Below are 19,804 nucleotides of genomic sequence, written 5' to 3' on the forward strand. Positions count from 1 at the left end.
AGTTCTGCTGCAGCTCTGCCACCTCCTGCGAGCCAGCGCTGGCATGGCCCGGCCAGTCTTGACAAATAAATAGTGAAAAGCATAAGTTATAAATAATATAAATAAGAACATTTAAATAGACTCACCCAAACTTTACAGCTACTCTGACCCCCTCCTCCTGAGTGCAGGTGGGGGGCAATGGCGAGGGAGCCGGGAGCCGGCTGGAGAAGGGGCTGGGGATACATGGGGGGGTGGTTGGGGGTTTGGGTACTACCTGCCCCAGGGCTGGGTCTCCAGCCCAGCTGCCAGCCCAGCCCTTTGTGTGGTGAGGGGAGCTGCACCTGCCTGGGGGGGCTATTCCCCATCACCGAGGCAGGGGCCAGTTGTGCCCGGCCAAGCTGGGAGCTGGGAGCCAACGGAGGTCGTGTCCTGTGGATCTCTGCTGGAAGCCCCTGGCTCCTCCCTTGGCTCTTCCCCTGACTCCAGGGCTGTGGATCTGCAGTGCCAGGGTGAATGCTGTGCCACAGGGCAGAGGGGCAGCCGGGTGCCCTGTGTGGTGGGCTGCAGGGACCCGAGGCTTCAAGGGTGACTGGCAGCCCTGCCCTCTGTCAGCCTCAGTGGCCATCAGTCCTGCCAAGCTGGCAGTAACACCAGCCCGTGGTCTCATCAAGATTAGGGTCAAGGGGAGGGTTTGCTCCTAGCGGGGAGCAGAAAAGTGTCTTTTCTCCCCCGGGGTCCCCCGGGAAGAGAAGCAGCAGCTCTAAATAAATAATAGTAATAAATTAAATAAATAGAGGTGAAAGTCACAAGCTAGGGGAGGAAAGTCTCTCCTGGGCCAGGAAGAGGTCCCCAGGTGAGTCCCCCGCAGAGAGACCTGCCTGGCTGCGGGGGGGCTCTGGGACCCAGGGGAAAGGAGCTGGGTCCCACCGTGGGGGGGACCCCCTTCCCAGGGAGCAGATGGGGAGTGAGTCTGTGGGGATGTGTCCTCCAGTCTGAGCACAGCAACAAACCAGCTGGCTGCAGCTGCAGGAGTGCTGGCACAGGGACTGGGACCAGGATGGGATGGGGATGGGGACAGGATGGGATGTATAGGGGAATAGGGATGGGCATGGGATGAGATGGGGATGGGGATGGGGGTTGGATAGAAGGATGAGGTTGGGAAAGGGGATGTGCCACAGGGCTCGGGGGGCTAGTTCCCTATTGCACAGCTGTGTTCGGAGCCCTTGAAGCAGGCGGACTCGTAGTGCTTGTTGAGGTACGACTTGAGGGCGAAGGTCTTCTCGCACTGCTTGCACTTGTAGTGCTTGAAGGCGGAGTGGGTCTGCATGTGGGCGCGCAGGTTGGAGCGGTCGGCGAAGGCTTTCCCGCAGTGGGAGCAGCCGAAGGGCTTCTCCCCGGTGTGGGAGCGCATGTGGCCCTGCAGCAGCCAGGGCCGGCTGAAGGCTTTGCCGCACACGTCGCACTTGTGCTTGAGGTTGTGGGTGAGGACGTGCATGGCCAGGGCGGGCATGGAGACGTACGCCTTGCCGCAGGTGGGGCATTTCCTCGCCATCTTGCTGTCCAGGCTGCGGTGGGTCTGCTTGTGCCGGCTCAGGTTGGAGGAGGTGGCGTAGGTCTTGCCGCACTCGGGGCAGGAGTGGCGGTGGCTGCCACGGCGCTGGCTCTCGCTGCGCCGGCGCGAGCGCCCGTCCGTGATGAAGAAGGCATCCATGGAATAGCTGTCTGTCACTGCCGCCTCCCCGTTGAAGTAGCGGGCGGAAAAGCTGGACTGGGGGCTCTCGGGATCGCTGTACTCCTCGTGGCCGGGTGCGTAGGCCGGGTCTGGTGGTGGTGGTGGCAGGCCTTGCTTCTTGTCAGTGTCATAGCCGGCTGGCGCCAGGCAGTGCTGGAGGTACCCTGTGGGGACAACACAGTGGGGTCATTGTCCCTCCAGAGCAGCCACACCAGGGACAGGAAAAAGCCACAAGCTAAAATTTCCCATAGAAGGTGCAGAATCAGGGTTGTCGCCCTTAAATTAGTTCCTGTCCCAGCTGAGCCACTGAGTACCAGAGCTGCATTGTCCTGCCCTGGCTCCTGTCTGCATCTGTCAGCAGGACGGGTCCCATCCCGCAGGGCTGCCTGAGATGGGAACTGGGGATGGAGCTGCGGAACGTCCAGCTGCGCCTGCCCCGCAGCCCCCAGGGGCTATTAGCTGCCAGACAGCTGTCGGTGCCGGGAGCTCATTGTTCACCGGGGCCGTGCCGGTAATGAGCTACGCTCTGTGGGCAGCCGGGATGAGGGGGATGAGGCTGCTCCAGGTTTCCCTTCCTCAGCAAAGGGGCTAGAAAAGACCCCCACCTCTCTGCTGTCCCCAAAGGGCCTATTCCCTGGAGATGGGACAGCACCAGGAGGGCAGCAGCACCGGGTCCCTGGCCTCCTGCCAAATTGAACAACCCACAGCCCGCCAGATGTGGAGCCGGGCTCAGGTACCACTCCACTGGCGTCACACACATGTGACATTGGTGCAAGTCAGCTCATGACTTGCTCTGTATATGGGTCTCCCAACCTGTGTCAGAGCCGGCACTGCGTTGGCATCCCAGTCCCTCTGTGCTGTCACACAAAGGTCACAGCAGGAGCAGCAGTGCAGCCCTCTTCCCATGAGGCCAGCAGTCCTGGCACCCCATGACCCCCAAACTGGTCCCGGCAATCCCCTGCCTTGTGCACACTGGTCCTTGCAAGCTGCTTCAGAGGCCTCATCCCCACTGATAGTGACAGAGGGGCTATCGGGGCCTGGGGTCAGTGCACAGCTGGGCTGACCCATGTCCACCGTGGGGCAGCAGGGACATCCCACCACAGCTGCAGCTGAGCATCCCCTAAATCCACACAGCCTCTGGCAGCACCCACGGACCCCTTGGCAAGCAAGTGCTGCCGTTTGTCCCGTGGTGGCCAGGGGTGCCTATTGTGGGGAGGGGGCTGTGGGGCAGGGGCAGAGCCGGGCCCCCCCGTCCCCCGCGCCGTGCTGACAGCGCGGGCTGTGCAGAAAGCGCTCTGCTCAGCAATTTCTCACGCTGCCTCCGAGCATGCAGCAAGGTTATTTCCAGGAGAGCAGCGTCGGCAGCTTCTGCCCAGCTGCAGCACATCCCTCCCCCACCAGCTCCTGCTTGATAGGGGGGAGCAGAGGACCCCCAGACCAGACAGGCTTCGTACCCCAGTCGCTGGCAGGGAATGCCCACCAAGGGCTGGGGGGCACTAGAAAAGAGGGCACAAGCACTGCAGCGGCTCGATGTTAGCTTGTGCATGGATCAGGCCCATTCCCGCATCCTGCTCCGTTTCCCAACCCACGAGCAGCCAGGACTCCCCATCCTATGCAACAGAGCCCCCGACCCACGGCCAGCCCCTCTTTCTGGGCAGGTGCCTGGGCTGCCCCGTTGTGGGGCTGTGCCAAGCCCGGGGAACTCCGAGCCCACCCCAGTGTTCCCCCGCAGGAGGACGGTATTCCAAGGACCACGGGCACCCCAAGTCCAGCCTTTTGCATCTCTCCCGCTGCCGGGGTACCCCCTAGTCTCCCCCCCCGCTCCCCGTGCCCCGGACGGCGCCGGCTCCCCCCGCGCTCCCAGGGGGGCTCGGGGCACCGCTGCGAACAATGAAACCCTCCGGCACGGCGAGGCTGCCGCCCCCCGCCGCCCCCCGCCGCCCCCGCAGACCGGTTGCTCCTTTACCCCCCCAACTTGCCGTGGGAAGGAGCCCACCTCGGTGTCCCACGGGCGGGGGGCACTCGGGGCTGCCCACGGGGCTGACGCTGTCACGCAGGGGATGTTTCCCCAAGGACCAACTTCGGCAGCGGCCGGTGGCCCGGAGCCGGGGACAAGACAACAGCGAGGGATGACACACCCCACCCCGCACCCCTCGCCCGCCGCGGGACACAACGCGGGGACCCCCTCCCCGTCCTGCCCCGCGTCCCCCCGTGTCTCCCTCCCGGTGCCCCGCCGGGCGCACAGACAATAGAGGCGGGGGGGCCCCTCCGGACCCCCGGCCCCGCACTCACCATCGCCGGCGGCGGGGCCGGGCAGCGTGTAGGGGGGCTCCAGGGGGGCGTAGGGGGGCGCAGGGGCCCCGGCGGCCGGGAACGCCTCCGCTTTCAGCTTCTTCACCAGGAAGGAGCGGGGCATGGCGGGGCCGGGCAGCGCTGGACACCTCCGGTACCGGCACCGCCACCGGCCCCGGCCCCCGCACCGGCCCCGGCCCCCCCCGCCCCGGCCCCGGCGCTCGGCCCCGGCGGTGCGCACGGAGAGGCGCGGGGAGGCGAGTGCGAGGGGCGGGGAGGCGGCAGGGCGGCGAGGAGGAGGAGGAGGAGGAGGAGGAAGAGAAGGAGGTGGGGAAGAGGGGGAGGAGGAGGAAGAAGGCAGGCGGTCGTGGGGGGGAGGGGGCCGCTTCGCCCGGCCGCGCCCGGAGCCCCCCCAGAGCCCCCCGAGCCTCCGGTAGCGCGGGGTGCCCCGGGCATCACGACACTGTGGGGTCCCTGGTCCCTCCCCCTGGTTCCTCCCCCCACCCCGGCCACGGACAATGAGGACACAGGGGGACGGGGGGGGGGAGACGGGAGGGGGGGGCACATGCCTCTGCCTCCCACCGCCTTTGTCTCCCTGCCGCCAGTCCCCGGGGCCAGGGAAGGACGGGTCTGCCGGGCGGGAGTCCTCATCTCCATCCCTGTCCCCATCCCTGTCCCCTGCCCCATTCCTGTCCCCTGTCCCTTGTCTTGTCTCCATCCCTGTCCCCGTTCCTGCTTCTTGTCCCTTTCTCCTTTCCTTGTCCTTGATCCCTGTTCCTATCCCTGTTCCCGGTTCTCATTCCCATCCATCTTCCCTGTTCTCATCTCGGTCCACAGACCCTTTCCACTGATCCCTTTCTCTTTCCTTTCTCCTTCCCCTGTATCTTTCTCTGTCCTCAACCCTTTCCCCTCTTCCCTGCTCTCATCTCTGTCCCATCTCTGTCCCACCTCTCTTGTCCCCATCCCTGCTTGCTGTTCCCATCCCTCTTTTCCCACCTTCTCTCCCCTTCCCATGTCCCTGTCCCACTCTCAGTCCCCAGGAAGCACCGTGACCTTCGGAGCCACAACAATAGCAGGCTCGTGGCAGTTCATTGTTCCCGGCCAGAGCCCCCACTCTTGCTCCCCCCTCGTCTCACTGGAGCCCCCACTCGCACTCCCCCTCCTCTCTGCGCTCCACTGCAGGCAGCTGCTGCTCCGGGGCTGCCTCTCCTGCAGTGGTGCCATCTGAAGGCCGGACTTGTGCCATCTGAGGGCCAGTGGGTGACACGGGGACCTGGCTGGCAGCTGGCTGTGCTCTCCCTGAGCCTTGTGCAATGCCCAGAGTGTTGCAGCACTTAATAAGGACGGTGCCTCTGCTGTCACCCCAGGCAGAGCGCTGGCATGGCTGGCACGGGCAGCCCTGGGCACACTAGCTCCTTTGGCCAGGGATGTGGCACTGGGTCTGGGGATCAAAAGCAGCATCCCCACGGGCAGCACCATGGGCCAGCCTGCTCACAGCCATGTCTGCTCCTTCTGTTGTGCCTAGAGTCACATCTGGAGTCTGCATCACAGTGCCCCTGCTCACTGCTTTGTGTGGTACTCCACAGCCCAGGGCATCCCACAGCATCCCACAGGATCCTATAGCCCAGGGCATCTCACAGCCCACATCCTAGAGCATCCCACAGACCACAGCATCCCACAGCATCTGATATCCCACAGTATCCTACAGCATCTGACAGCATTCCACAGCTAAGTGCATCCCATAGCTCACAGCATCCCCCATCCCACAGCATCCCATATCCACAGCACTCCACATCCTACAGGATCCCAGGGCTGCTCCCCATGTGGGCTGGGGTCTCTCCACTTGCTCCCGCAGCCCTTGGCCAGGGACTGCCGGCAGCACCACGAGTCCCATCTGTCCCTGCAGCGCTGCCCTGACGTCAGGGCTCTGCCAAGTTCAAGGTCACCTCTCCCGCAGGGCTGCGGCCCCGAGGGGACATCGCCTGCCGGGCTGCTCGCGGTATCCCCCGCACACACACCGGGCTCCCGGCCTCTCTCTGCTCCCTGATTTATTTATCCGTGCGTGTGCCTGCTCTCTCCTGGAAGGCACGCTTGCAGAACGGGCATTACTTACGCCCTAGTTGGGCCTGCCTGCCCGCTGCCCGCTGCCCGCCCGCCCGCTGCCTGCTGCCTGCCTGCCCGCTGCCCTGGGATTTTGTCTCTCTCCAGGCTGCGGTGTAATAAGGGAGGTAATTAAGTGTAAAAGGCAGGAGGAGGGAGGGCTGGGAGGGGGGAGCAGCCCCGGCTCCTTTCGGAGGCAGGGGACTGCGATAATGTATGGTAATAACCGCAGCCAGCCCTGCCGAGCTGATAGCGCTGACGGCAGCGCCTGGGCCCCCCCAAACCTGCCCCCGCCACTGTGGGGAGGGGGAGCAGCGCCAGAAGAAAGGCTCAGCCTTCCTCCACCGGGTTTGTGCCTTCCTGAGCAGCTGTATGGAAATAATTCCCATCGGAGGCAATTGTTTCCCCGGCAAGAGGGAGGGGGCTGCGGGGGTACTGTGGGTGAGGGGTTTTAGGGGCTCTCAAGGGCAGGATCATCCTCTTGGGGCGCAGAAGGAGAGAGGTCAGGTCCCTACTCCAGCTCCCAGTCTACCCACAAGGGACATATTCTGCTACTGGAATGAGACAAGCTGCCCTGTGGTGCCCCCACACCTCCCACTGGTCCTCAGCACCCCCATCCTCCTTGGATCCTGGACGCGGGCTCTGGGGTCAGCCAGGATCTGCCCAAGGATGCCCACTAGTGCCAGGAGGCAGAGCCCCCCCTCCTGCCCTCTCTGCTGCCTCAGCTGCAGGACCCCCCCAGTGCCAGCCTGGGGGGCTGCTGGCCATTAGGAATTCCAGTCTCGTTCTTCCCAGAGGCGTCCGGGTCGCAGCCGGAGCCCCGAAGTGGCTCCAATCCGTGCTGTGGTGCTGCCGCCGGCGCAGGGAGCAGATGCCAGACAAAGGGCCGGGGACAAAGGCCCGGCTGCCTCGTGCCCCAGGGAAGGGGCGCAGGCGCGTGCAGGGCACGGGTGCTGTCCCATCCCGGGGCTGCGCTGCCCTGACCTCCTGTGCCTGCCATGTCCCAGTGTCCACCCTGCTGGCACGGCTGGGGCACAGCTAGGTACCAGGTGGGCCAGCCCTGGCACTGGTGCTGTGCCACCCCTGCCATGGGCACTCTGCCTGCACTGCTCTGGTGCAAGGCTCTGCTGCAGCCCCTCTCCAGCTCTGCCCACCTCAAGGTGCAGCAGGGCTGAAATGGGGTGCAGGGGGGCACAGGGCTATAGGGATGGGACCACAAAGCAGCGGGTGGCAAATATCACACGTCACTCCAGTCCCACTGTGCCTCAGTTTCCCCAGCTGCTATTGGGGGCGTTGTGAATGCTCCGTGTTCCCCCACCATCCCCCTCCTCATGACCGCCTTTGTCCCCAGTCCCCCCAGCTGGCTGCAAACCCCCTGTCTGGGGGCAGCTGCCACAGCACAGGGCCAGGAACGCCACCGGTGCAGCTGGGGCTGTGCCCACCCACAGAGTCCGGGGGGCTCTAGGGCACGATGCCAAACAGTGCCAGACCCCCCAGGGGACAGGACTGGGCATGGCCCCAGTTGAGAGGTACCCAGGTGGGGGGCACTGGCACAGAGAGCCCCCTCAGCATGGGGGGTGCAGGCAGCAGGGAGGCAGAGGGCTGAATAAAATAAAACACCTTCTATTGTTTTCACAGGATTGGAACACCCCGTGTCCCAGCTGGGGACAAAGCCCTGGAGATGCTGCGCCCTGGCAGAGTCCATCAGGGAGCTGTGTCCTGGTCCCAGCGCTGCTTCCCAGCCAGCCAGCCTCGCTGGTTCTGGGAGTTCATGCTGGCAAGAGCAGCGGTCTTGGGGTGTCCACCCCACTCATGCTGGGCACTGCAGGCTGCAGTAGTCAGCAGATTTGAAAAGGCTATAGACGTTGACAAGGGGGAACATGAGCAGTGCCCCCAGGAGGGAGCCCAGCTGCTCCAGCACCCCGTACCACACCAGCGCGCTGCGGCTGCGGCTCCGCAGGATCACCCCGGCCATCACCTTCATGTAGGAGAGCGTCCCGGTGAACAGCACCCAGGAGAGGACCTGGTGGCACAGGTGGAAAAGTGGTCAGGGCCAGGGCTTTCCCATTGTGGGGACACCATGGTGAGGTCAGGTCTGGGTGTGGCGTCAAAGACCTCCCTGAGAGGGACACCGTGACTTACGATGATGACATCGCCCCACTGGGACTGCTGGAGGAGCGGGCAGGGACTCATCACTGCAATGGCCATGTTGTAAGCACCAAAGCCTGTCCCTGCCATAGTGAGGAGGACCATCAAGGTCAGGGACCTGCAAGGGACATGGGAGCGTCACTGGAGAGCACTACCTTTCCCTGGTGAGCAGCACAGACACGCAGCACATTCCAGCTCCTTGCTGGCTCCATCCTCCTTTCCTGGGGTGTCTGTGCTGCCAGGGCACGGGCACACCACAGGCCCTCTCCCACCCAGTGTCTACATCCCCAACCCTTGCAGAGTGGGGGCGACTTCTGGGGCAGAAGCCCCTGGTGTGCACCCTGCTGCAACTCACCTGCTGGGCAGGAACATGGCCACGATGCAGGCCAGGGGGTTGGCCATGGAGCTGAGGGTGGCTGCCAGGTGGTAGGTGGTGTGTCCATAGGGCAGGCAGGAGTAGGACTGCACGGATGGCAGGACCCCGTTTGTCAGGGCGCTCACCCAGGCAATGAGGAGGTAGATGAGGGTAAGCTGGGTTAGGGAGTAGGAGACCTTCTGTGGCCGGATGTCCACAGGTCCCTTGGGATCCTTTGGGCATGAGCAGCCCCTGCTCAGGTGCGAGTCAGCTCCCTCATCAAGGATCTGGTCAAATGAGCTCAGCACAATGTTGCTGGGAAAGAGGTGCTGCTGAGAGAGCTCCCACACCTTGGGCTGCCGGGTGAGGAAGAAGAAGGCCAGCAAGCAGGTCAACATCATTGCAGTCATGAGCAGGAAAAAGATGAGGGTGGAGAAGTTGGGTGGGAGGTAGCGGGTCTCCAGATGGAAGATGGTGCTCTCCACAGTCTCATTGCCAGTAGTGATGTTGACTTCGTAGCTGACATTGGTGCAGCTGGAGATACCAGAGCCCTGGCCCAGGGCAATGAGAGATGGGATCAGCCCACTTAGGCCTTCACCTATGAAGAAGGTGTTCGTGTACTGGGGCTGCAGCTGCATCATGAAGGGCAGGAAGGTGACAGATGAGGTGCAGTCCACCAGGGCCAGGAAGAAGGTAAGGATTAGGAAGGGGATGCTGTGGGATGTTCCGGCAATGAGGGACGTGTGGTTCCAGAGGAAAGCCAGGAGCAAGCAGGCCATGACACCCACGGACACAATCACATAGATAACAGCCACCTCCTTCAGCAAGCCAGGCCGAAAGCGATTCATGAGGGTGACGAAGAGCGGTCCCACGTTGGCCATCTGGATGATGATGGTGATGTAGGAGGGGAGGTACCACTGCTCCGGCAGCACCGTCACCAGCAGTGGCACCTCCACCCACAGCCCATTGATGGCCACCCAGGAGCCCATGCCAAAGGCACAGGCCAGAAGGTGGGTGAGCAGTGCCATGGCTCAGGGCTGGGTGCCTGGGCCTGCGAGTGACGCTGCTGTGCTGGGGGGAGAGACTTTGATTAGTAGTGAGGAGAGATCTGACCCTTCCAGATCCTGGCCCTGTCCTCCCTCCTGCTGCTGGTGTTGGCAGAACAGCTTCCCTCTACGTGCCATGGGGGTGTGGGGTGCACAGCCCAGCCCAGCCCCCTTTGCCCTCTGCAGGCCCTGTGGACCCCTCTGCCCCCTTGAAGTGATGACACGGTGTCCTCCTGCCCTGGGTGTGGATCCTGATGAGCTTCACCTGGTCTCATCCCCGAGGGCTGGGGCTTGGCAGCACCAGGTGCCGTACCCACGAGGGCATTGAACCTGTGCCAGCTCACGTAGCAGCTCCGGGCCGCCTGCAAGGGCTCGGCACAGCCGGGTGCAGGGGGAAGGGGGCTCTCACCTGGGGGCTGAGGGGCCTGGGCAGCTGCTCTGCTGGGAATGGACGCCTCGTACCTCCCACTGCATCTGCAGGGCAGGACGACACAGGGCCCGTCCCCTTCCAGTCAGGACCCGCTCGATTCCGACACGCTCCGGTGGCCGCGGGCGACAGGCCCAGCAGCCCAACCTGCAGCCCAGCCTCTGCTCGTACCGATCAGCTGAGTCAGCCGGGCTCCGCACACATCCCTTGCCCGCTCCCATCCCGCTCCTGGGAGGAACTCTCACGTCCCGTGTCCCTACGCTCCGTGCCCCCCCGGTCCCGCGGAGCCGTCTCCAGCCCTGCCCCGGGGCGCTGAGGCCGCCAGAGGAAACTCACGGGGCTGAGCCAGGCGGGAGCCACGACCCAGCCATGGCCCCGGCCCCGCGGGAGGCAGCGGGGCTGCGGCAGGAGCCAGGAAGGAAACGGGCTCCGGTCGGACCGGTCCCTCGGCAATGTCCCAAGGGAAACTCACTGCGCTCTGGGGAACCGGCAGCACCACGCGGGCGGCAGCCAGTCCCGGCTGCCCGAGCAGTGACGTGAGGCGGGCGCGTCACCACCTCCGGATGCGGACCGGTGACAGCCTGGCCCTGCTCTGCTCTTCGTCTTGGTCCCGGCTGGCAGAGTCCCCAGCTCAGGGGGGTTATTATTCTTGGCGGTGTCCTGGACTTTGTCCTTGTCCCCGCCTGAACTGCGTCCCACCTATCACAGACTCTTCTTGCAGGTGCAAGTGTCGCCCGATGACGGTTCCTGTCCCCATCAGGATCTCTGCGGGGTCACGGGGTTGGCATGGGGCGCTGGGGAACCTCCGAATGTGGCAGTTGTCCCACCTCGGGACACTGCGGGGACCAAGCCGCGAGCCAGCGGATGAGCCATTTGCACCGGTCGGGAGGTGACACGGGTGAGGACACGGACCCCTGGTCACCCCCAGCAGCCATCCCCCCTCTCCCAGCCCAGACCCACCGCCCCAGGATGCCTCATGGCGGCTCTTCCCCCAGCACCCACCGGGTGTCGCTGGGAGAGCGGGCTGCAGCCCTGCCAAACCCGGGGCTGCCTTCTCCCGTCTGCTTCCCCGCCTGCTTCCCTGCCCTACCTCTCTGCAGTGCCCGTACCTGTTCCTGTCCCTCCGGGGGCCGCAGTTTGCTCCTCCAGCCTGCCCTGCGCCTGTGGGAGCACCCATGGCAGCCAGGACCGTTGGGTGTAGTGGGGACAAGTCCCCGGGGCTGCCGGGGCACTGGGTGACAGTGCGGGGGGGATGGTCACAGTTTGAGGTGCTGCTGCGATTTAATGCCAGCAGGCAGCTCAGACCCTCTCAGCTGCTCACTCACTCACACACACACCCCTGGTGGGATGGGGTACAAAATGGGGAAAGAAAAAAAGGTAAAATGGACTAAACTGACGGATCAGCTTAATAGGAAAAGCAAGGATGTCCTATAGTCTGGGGTATCCTGGGGTGGTGGGGGGGAAGGGGGAGTGTCAGAGCTGTCCCATCCACGTCCCCTCCCAATTTCTATGTCCCCCCAGCGCTCTTACTCACTGGTGGGGCAGCGGGAGGAGCAGAGAAGTCCTCGGGGCTCTGTGTGCACGGCTCAGCCAAGATCAGACACTCCTAGGTCATCAGCACTGCTTTCAGCACAACTCCAAAACAGTCCCGCCCTGGCTCCTATGGGCAAAATGACCTCTATCCCAGTCAAACCAGTACAGGACTCCAGGGAACCTGGAAGGTGAGGAACAGGTGCAAGGTACTGGGGAAACCAGGCGCAGGGAGCTTGGGGTGGGCGCGGGGCAGCTGAGGTCATGGTGTGTCCATGGGTATGGGGACAGGGAGGGGATGGCAATTGTCCTGTGTTTAATTTGTCGGCACAAAGAGGTGGCTCAGCCGGCAGTGAGACCCTTCCCAAGGGCCAATGGCTACAGGGCAGAGGCAGTGGGACCCCCGTGTTGCCCCTTCATGCTCCTCACCCAAATGCACCCGACGCGTGCTGCCCGCCCTGCCTGTGCCTTCTCCGCCCCCTGCCCGCCCCGCAGCTGAACTCCCGGCCCCGGGCCCCTCGCCCCTCCGCAGCCCCGGCAGATGCGAGCCAAGGCCCCGGAGCAGATGGCAACATTTGGTAGCCGAGTGGTCCCTGCCGGCGGGACTTTGCTGGGCTGTGATGACCATCCCTCCAGGAAGCCCCCTCCTCACCCAGCCAGGGCTGGGGAGCCCATCCCAACTGTAATGCCAGGGGGTGCAGAGGGGATTCCAGGCTGGGCACACTGCTCATGCCATGGGGGTGACAGGGTGGCATGGAAAGATCGGCAGCCAGGAAAGCAGGGGTCTGTCCTTGAGCTCAGCCCTAGTGAGACCCATCCCCTAATATCTTCTTCCATGTGTGAGGAGTGGGGATGGTCTGCCTGGGCAGAGGGTGGCTGCTGCTCCATTGCTGGGGGACAAGGGGACCCCCTCACTGCAGGGACTGCTGGCCACTGTATTTGAGAGGGTATGACCCCCAGACTTGGGGACCTGCTGGCGGCTCTCAGCCTAGACCCTGGCAGCCCCAGCCCTATTTGCATTCCATTTCCATGTGAAAGGAGCAGGTCAAGTTGAAAGTGGAAAGGCTGGTGGGGGGCAGCAGGGAAGGGGCCGCTGCCGGAGGTGAGACCCCAACAAAAGGGCCGGATCCCCAGGGCCCAGCGCTTGCCTGGCCATGGGCTACGGCCACGGCCCCACGGCAGCCGCCATCTGCGGGTCTGTGCCGCCGCCACCACCGGCCAGACAAAGGCCTCGTGCCCAGCATGTCCCCATCTGTCACCTCCCTGGCTCCCGGATCCCTGAGCGCAGACCGAGTGTGAGCATCCGGGTGCAGGCAGCATCATTCCCTCTGCCCACAAGGAATGGGGCGATGCTGGGTGCAGCCGGTGCCTCCCCATTCTGTCCCCATGTCCCTTCTGGAGCACCTCTGTAGATCTCTTGCTGGGGAAACTGAGTCAGGAGCAGGTGGTGGCTTATCCTGGGTCTGGGCACAGCAACGGGCTGGAATAAAACACTGAGAGCTAACACTCAAGATGAAGGGGCTGGAGACCTCTCAGCTCTGGGGGTGCCTCTGCATGGGGGTGTCCACACTGCCGAGCCCCAGCCCTGCGGCTTGGCAGGTGTTGCCAGGCACCCGTAGCTGCCTCCACCCATCACTTCCAGGGGGAATTTGGCTGCTGAGTGTGTTTTCTGCTTGTTTGCAGCTTAATTTAGCATCCAGGAGGTCCTGGCAGTGGCACGAGGGTGTCTGTAGAAGGTGAGAGCAAAGGCACTGCCAGCGCCTCGTTGTCCCTGTGCTCACAAACACAGTCCACATGTTCCTGGGGCAGCGGTGGGGAAGTTGCAGCGGGTGCTGGGGGAGCATTCCTGCAGGAGGCTGCCCTCCCAGGGCATGTCCCGGGATGCTCCCGGGGAGGGCGAGGCTTGGGGCGCTGCCTGGATCCAACGCCCCGCTCCAACGGGCCAGACGTGCCCGAGCAGCTCCTGCACCTCCTGCCTGCGCCTCGGCACCCGTGGGGGGACGCAGCCTGCGGGCTCTGCCCTCGCCCACCAACTGGGATTTTCTAGCTGAGCCCGTTGTGCGAATCTGGGCTCAGGGCAGCCCTCTGGCTCCCAGACTGTGTGCTTTCCTTGGCCCTCCTCTCTCCACCAGCTCCTTGTCTTGCCCCAGGAGCTGTTTGAACAATGCAGGGCTGTAACTGAGCTCCACAACATGAGCCAAATGCTCGTTCCCTCTGTGCAGAGCTGAACGGAGATGCCTGGACCACGGGGCAGGAGCCACCCTGCCTGGGCTGGGTTCAGGCCAGCAGGTCCAGGTGGCTGCAGGCTTGGTGACCATGTTCCAGTCTGTCACCTCTCCTGCTATCCAGTTTATTTTCCTATGTTTTGGAGTTTATTGCTGCTGAGTGAATGGGGAAACAAGATGAGATTTCCAAATGAGAGTAGGCCCTGCCAACTGCCCATACCAGTGATATGAGGGAATCTGGGAGCCCACAGCAAGGATGGGAATTTCCCCTGTATCCCTGAAGCCCTAACCCAGCACCAGCACCCTCTGCCCACAGCGAGCAGTGACATCCAGAAGCATTTTGGATTTGTCACTGCGCACCCCGGGCCGTGTGTGCATCCAGGCTGCCCAGCTGGCACCGCGGGCTGAACCGGCACCTGGGACGTCACCGGGCACCGGCGCGCTGCGTGACGCAGCCTGGCATGGAGGAGGAATGCCCTGTGCTTTCCATCCCATGGGAGCGCTGATTTGCCTCGGAGGGCGTCCTCACCCGGCGCTGACTCAGCGGCAGCAGAACCGCTCCAGCACCCTCCAGCCGCCATCAGCGGGGAGACGGGGAGGACAGGGAGCAGGGGAGGGTGGGGACAGCAGGACACCATCGGGACACCCTCGGAAAGACAGCACGGAGAAGAAGGGTGGCAGCTGATCCGGCCGACGAGGCTCCCACGCTGCAGGGCCAATCCAGGTGGGTGGCAGAGGTGGCGCTGGTCCCGTGCTGGTCCAGTGCCAGTGGAGTGGGGCTGGGTGAGCTGGTGAATGGGTCACAACCGTGTGCCTCTGGAGCAGCTCCTCCAGGCTGGAGGTGACCTGGTGTGCCATGTGAGCCTGGCTGGACTGCCCACCTCAGGAGGGAGAGGAGCTGGGGCCACACTGGGCAATTCCCAGAGCTCAGATCCCCACATTCCAGCTGGGTTTGGGGTAGGGGATTATGTTCCCAAGTTTTTGGGGCTGTTTGGAGGGCGGCTCCACTCTCTCCGCTTCGCTCAGTGCAGCCCAGCTTGGTGTGGCCGTGCCAGAGCAGTGGCTCAGCTCTGCAGGAATGTGGAACAGCAGGTTGTGCCCGGCCGGGCTGTCCATGCTGGGGAGGGGTCCCCAAGCTGGCCACTGGTGGCTGTGCTGGGGCTCCTGCGTCCTTGTCCCTGGATTTCGCAGCCATCTCCTCTGTGGCTTGGCTGAGCCTCTGGTACAAAGCTGAGCGTCTGGTACAAGCCTGACATGGGGACGTTTTCCCACTTTGCCTTGCCTGGGGGACACTTTTGCACCCCTGTGCTGAACCGGGGAGCCCTCCCTGTGCTGGGCACAGGTACAAGGGCAGTGAAGCCCCTGGCCATTGGCACAGGGCTGGGCAGCACTGGACCCGAGGGGTTGGGCAGAGGGGTGCAGAAAGCTGCCCCGGGGAGGAGGCGGGAGGATCTGTGCCGGTGCTGGGACCGTTCCCAGCTGTCACCACGCCTGGCCGCCCCCCTGCAGACATTTTCCAGGTCAGGAGGCAGCATGTGCCCCCAGGCAGGGGATGAGGACGGGGAGAGGGGCAGCCAGCCTCCCCCATGGCCACTCGTCTGTCACAGCGTGTCAGGGGGATGCGTTGTGTGCAATCTGGATCCTGCTGGGGTCCACATTCTGGGGAATTTGGCACCCATGGGCTGGTAGGGGCTGCAGACATGGCTCAGCCACGGCTCGGCGGGGCTGTGGGTACCAGGGCTGGCTCCTGCCCCTGGGACAGGCTCTGGGCTGCTCCCAGGAAGTTTGTGCACGCAGGTGAGCGGGTGACGGTGGCAGCTGCCGGCTCGGGGCTGCCACGGGAGCGAGTGAGGCCACAGCACACCGGCCCTGCCCTGCCCACCTCTGCACCCGGTGAGTGCTGGGGCTTGCTGTCACATCCTCGGGCTCATCAGTGCCCCAAATCGGGACCCTCAGGGGGAATCTCAGAGCAGCTTGGTAAAGGGGTTGGGGTGGGGAAGGGGGTCTGACCCGCATATACTCCTGTGTGCCCTGCCGCTGCTGAGCCTCTCTGGGTATTGGGGCTACTCTGGGGGTGTCCACCTCTGGTCAGGGGGCTGCAGAAGGGTGTAGGGTTTGGGTGCCCTCCCCCCCCTTTTCGCTGTGGGCGGGCTGGTGCCTCTGCGCGACCGTTGTGGCGGCTGCGCTTGTTGGGGTTGGCAGGGACCCAAGGACACGGGTGCACAGGGCCTCACGCTGCCCCGAGAACGCCGGGGAAGCACGAGTGGAAACCCCCGTGTACTCCACTTACTTTCCAAGGAGCTCCAGGATGAGAGCAGGGAGCCTGGGAGCAGCCCCGGAGTTTGCGAGAGCTGAGGGAACAGCAGAGGGAGCGGAGCACGGAATCCACCAGCCCGGCAGGGTGGTGGGTGATGGAACCCTGGGCATGGGGGATGCACGCCTGGGAGCAGGCAATGCACCCCTGGGCATGGGTGATGCAAGGATGTAGATGAGGCACCCCTGGGAGCAATCAGGGCTCCCCTGGGAGTGGGCGATGCTCGCCTGGGTGAAGGAAATGCCCCCCTGGATGTGGGCAGTGCACCCCTGAGCACGGACGAGGGGCACATGCAATGCTCCTCTTGATGCGGGCGATGCACCCCCAAACCTGCGCTTGGGCAGAGCATCAGTGAGGGGTGCTCGGCTCTCTCCGCCCCCGCTCTCTCCCCAGGGCGCCCCTCGCCGGGACCGGGGCGCCCTCCCCGGCGGCGCCATTGGCCCCGGTGCGGTTTGAAGCAGGCGTGCGGCGCGGATTGGCCGGGGCATTGTCGGGGAGGCTCGGCGGCGGCGGAGGCGTGGTGACCGCCTTCAAATAGGCAGCCTGGAGCCGGGGGCGCAGCGAGTGCGGTACCGCACAGCCGGGGCTGCCTTTGTCTGCCGTGGGGCCGGGGCGCGGGCAGGGGCAGCATCGCCGCCGCTCTCACTCCGGCCCCGCTCTCACTCCGGCCCCTTTCCGCAGCCGACGGCACCTGAGCCCCTCGCTGCCCGTGGCGGCCGCTCAGCCGTGTCCCGGTGCCGGCACGGAGGATGCCCGTCGAGGCGCTGCAAGCCGGTGACACCATGAAGGGGGTGACGGTGACGGCGCCTTTCACCTCGGCCATGCCCGTCCGTATCCTCCGCAAAGGGCCCGCGTATTTCCGCCGGCACGCCGAGCCGGGGGCCGGGAAACCCAGCGCGGTGGAGAGGCTGGAGGCCGACAAGGCCAAGTACGTGAAGAGCCAGAAGGTCGTCAGCACCAAGCAGGAGCCGGTGAAGCCACTGCTGCTCAAGCAGCCTCTCTTCACCCCCGGGGTGCGCCGGGCTGTGCTCACCCCCAGCCGCAGGGCACCCCCGGGGCCACGCCGCGCCGATGCTGCCAGCCCGAAGACCTCCCTTGACCTGGAGATCCTCAACAACCTCATCAACCTCTGTGACAGCCCCTTCCCTAAGGCGGAGAGCCCGCTGGGCAGGGAGTGCAGGTGGCGGGCGGAAGCGCCAGCGGTGGAGGGGGCTCTCAAGCCACCGGAGAGCCCGGCCACCCCCAAGCCCCCCGGCAATGTGGCCGTGCGGAGGGTGGACGTCCGTCCCTGTGGAGCTCCGCGGAGCCCAGTGACACCGCTGCCTGCATCCCCCATCCCAGGTGGGCTGCCTGTGACCCCGTCCCGGAGCTCACCCGCCCGCCCGGAGAGCGCCCGCCGGCAGCCGCTGCTGCACCGCTCCAAGTCGGACCTGAGCGATCGGCTCTCGCGGGCCACCGCCGACCTGGAGCGCTTCTTCAACTACTGCGGCCTTGACCCCGAGGAGATGCAGGACATGGGGGCCGAGCGCTTCGCCCGCGCCAGCTCTGACATCGTGTCCCTCAAGTTCCACAGCGTGAGCACGGCCAGCTCGGAGGGCGGCCGCTCGCCGCCCAGCGCCGCCACGCCGGAGGGGCGGCCGGCCGAGCGTGTGCCCTACGGCATCTCCATCATCGAGCGCAACGCCCGCGTCATCAAGTGGCTCTACGGGCTGCGCCAGGCCAGGGAGCCCCAGCAGGTCTCCGATGTGTAGCAGTGCCGTGGTGGGCACCGGGGATGGGTCGCCCATAAGTGGGCAGTGCTGGATGGGGACAAAGCGCTGGCTGTGCCCTGGGAGGAGCAGGGACCTCTTGGTGGTGACAGGACCCTTGAACTCAGCCCTGCTGTGCCACAGCATCGCTGGCCTGATGTGGCCAGGGATCCATGGTCAGACCCCTGTACCCAGCACTGGAGACCCAGGTTCCCCAAGCTCATGGGAAGGCAGAGGAGAGGACACGTGTCCCTGGGTGTGTGGCTGGTCCTCAACACCCACAGGGCCTCAAGTGTGGCTGCCCTGCCTGTACTGCTGGCAGCTCCTGCCTGTCCTGCTCCTCACCAGCATCCCAGGGTGGGGTGCAAGGGGCTGGGTCCCCCTGCACAGAGCAGGGACACTGCACCTGTGAAGGAGCTGCCCCTTGCAGCCTCCATGGAAGGGGTCCCACTGTCTGGGGTGGCCACATCCTGGTGGTCCCATCTTATTGCTGAAGAAAAGCCTGGTGCTTTGAGGGGTGAGGGGGAAACCTGACCCCCTGCTTCAGGCTGCCCAGGGCTGTGTGTCTGTGTGAGTGTCTGCAGGTGCCTGTGTTCCCCTTCCCGGCTGCCAGTGGGCAAGAAGCCCCCACCATGCTGGGCCTGGTATTTATGAAGACAACAGTTCCTCTTTTCTACTCTTTTCCTTACATTTGATCTGTAAATAATAATAATTATTATAATGCAGCCAGTTTTATTAAATACCTGTGTTTTGGAGGCTGTGTGTTGTCTCTTGGGGTGATGGATTTTGGGATGGGAGCTGAGGGGATGGGTGCTGGGAGGGAGTCATGGGTTCCATGCTGCAGCGTGCCAGCGCGGGGCCCGGCGGGCACGGCAGGGCGGCGGTTGGGTCTGGCAGGTCCCGGCAGAGCCCCAGCTGCTGGGATTCCCCTCTGTGCCATGCACCCTCCCCTGCCTCCTTCCCTCCCTGCTGCAAAGCTTGGCCAGGTCCCGGCTCTCCAAGAACTGGAGATGGGGGCGGCAATAGCAGAGAGCTCCCAGGTGGGCTGGGATGAAAGCGGGAGCAGGGAGCGCTTTGAAGATGAAAAGCGCCCGTGCTTCTCCCAGGGCAGCCTCACACGGCACCACAGCTCTCCTGCACCTGTGCCCTGCAGTCACCGTGCTCCTGATGTCCCTTGCAGCCAGGTGTCTGCTGGGGAAGGTGACATCAAAGCCAGCAGCGAGCACCTGCACCCAGGGACTCAACCTGGAGCTGGGCCTGCTGCTGCCTTCCCTCAGTGGCAGCCCCCCAGCAGCTGCAGGCCAGGGCAGCACCATGGGCCCCTTGACTGGGGCTTCCATCCAGTGCTTGGGGTCCCCAAAAAAGCTGTCATAAAGAAGAATTTACCACCCCAGCCTGATTTCTGTGCTATTGTGTGTCCACACAGATCCCCTGCTTAGGGTGCAGGATCCACGTGACTCCTGCTGGGTTATTGTCAGGTCCAGCTGCTGGGAATGTGGAGGGCAGGATGTGGTGTCAGGACGTGGTGACAGGACACGAGGATGGCATCTGGCTGTGAGTCAGGCTGATGAAGTGCTCTGGGGAGGACACGCACACCCAGGGGATCCTTAATGATGGCACGTGGGGCACTGGGTGCCTCCTCAGGGAAAACACCCCGGAAACCAGAGGGTGACAGGGACCCTTGGCAATCGCCTGGGGACAGGCTTAGCCCTTGGGGAAATCTCTGAGGGAACCAGATCCTCACTGGTGGCTGGGACCGGCTGTGCTGCTGGATTCCTCAGTGTGGTGTGTCCCAGGGCTTGGTCTAAATTTGTTGCTATTGCTAAGGAGAAGGGGGGGGGGGGCACCAGTCCCCAGCCAGGCAAGGGCTGAGCAGCCACATGTCCTTCAGGTGCTGCCAGTCCTTGG

At 64.3% G+C, this 19,804-nt stretch overlaps 3 protein-coding genes across 4 annotated transcripts; 1 reads left to right on the plus strand and 2 right to left on the minus strand.

Annotated features, from left to right (window-relative positions):
• Window positions 1-1,070: 1,070 nt before the first annotated feature.
• On the minus strand, window positions 1,071-4,469 carry SCRT2 (scratch family transcriptional repressor 2). Its single transcript, XM_054644527.2, has 2 exons — window positions 4,004-4,469; window positions 1,071-1,875 (listed from the first exon to the last, which is right to left on the minus strand). The coding sequence occupies exons 1-2, from the start codon at window positions 4,125-4,127 to the stop codon at window positions 1,169-1,171; spliced, it is 831 nt and encodes a 276-aa protein (XP_054500502.1). The 5' UTR covers window positions 4,128-4,469; the 3' UTR covers window positions 1,071-1,168.
• A 3,238-nt stretch (window positions 4,470-7,707) lies between these two features.
• SLC52A3 (solute carrier family 52 member 3) lies at window positions 7,708-10,598 on the minus strand. Of its 2 annotated transcripts, none has more exons than XM_077187303.1 (4): window positions 10,552-10,598; window positions 8,607-9,677; window positions 8,246-8,369; window positions 7,708-8,126 (listed from the first exon to the last, which is right to left on the minus strand). In XM_077187303.1, exons 2-4 carry the CDS (start codon window positions 9,632-9,634, stop codon window positions 7,914-7,916), a joined length of 1,365 nt encoding a protein of 454 aa, XP_077043418.1. In that variant the 5' UTR covers window positions 9,635-9,677; window positions 10,552-10,598; the 3' UTR covers window positions 7,708-7,913. The 2 variants fall into 2 exon arrangements, with proteins under 2 accessions (XP_077043418.1, XP_054500616.2); XM_054644641.2 differs by having other exon boundaries at window positions 8,607-9,672; window positions 10,251-10,583.
• A 6,152-nt stretch (window positions 10,599-16,750) lies between these two features.
• FAM110A (family with sequence similarity 110 member A) lies at window positions 16,751-18,611 on the plus strand. The gene has a single exon (XM_054644652.2). It carries the CDS (start codon window positions 16,898-16,900, stop codon window positions 17,897-17,899), a length of 1,002 nt encoding a protein of 333 aa, XP_054500627.1. The 5' UTR covers window positions 16,751-16,897; the 3' UTR covers window positions 17,900-18,611.
• Window positions 18,612-19,804: the final 1,193 nt, after the last annotated feature.

The sequence above is a fragment of the Agelaius phoeniceus genome, chromosome 17 (assembly GCF_051311805.1).
Source record: "Agelaius phoeniceus isolate bAgePho1 chromosome 17, bAgePho1.hap1, whole genome shotgun sequence".
NCBI lineage: Eukaryota > Metazoa > Chordata > Aves > Passeriformes > Icteridae > Agelaius > Agelaius phoeniceus.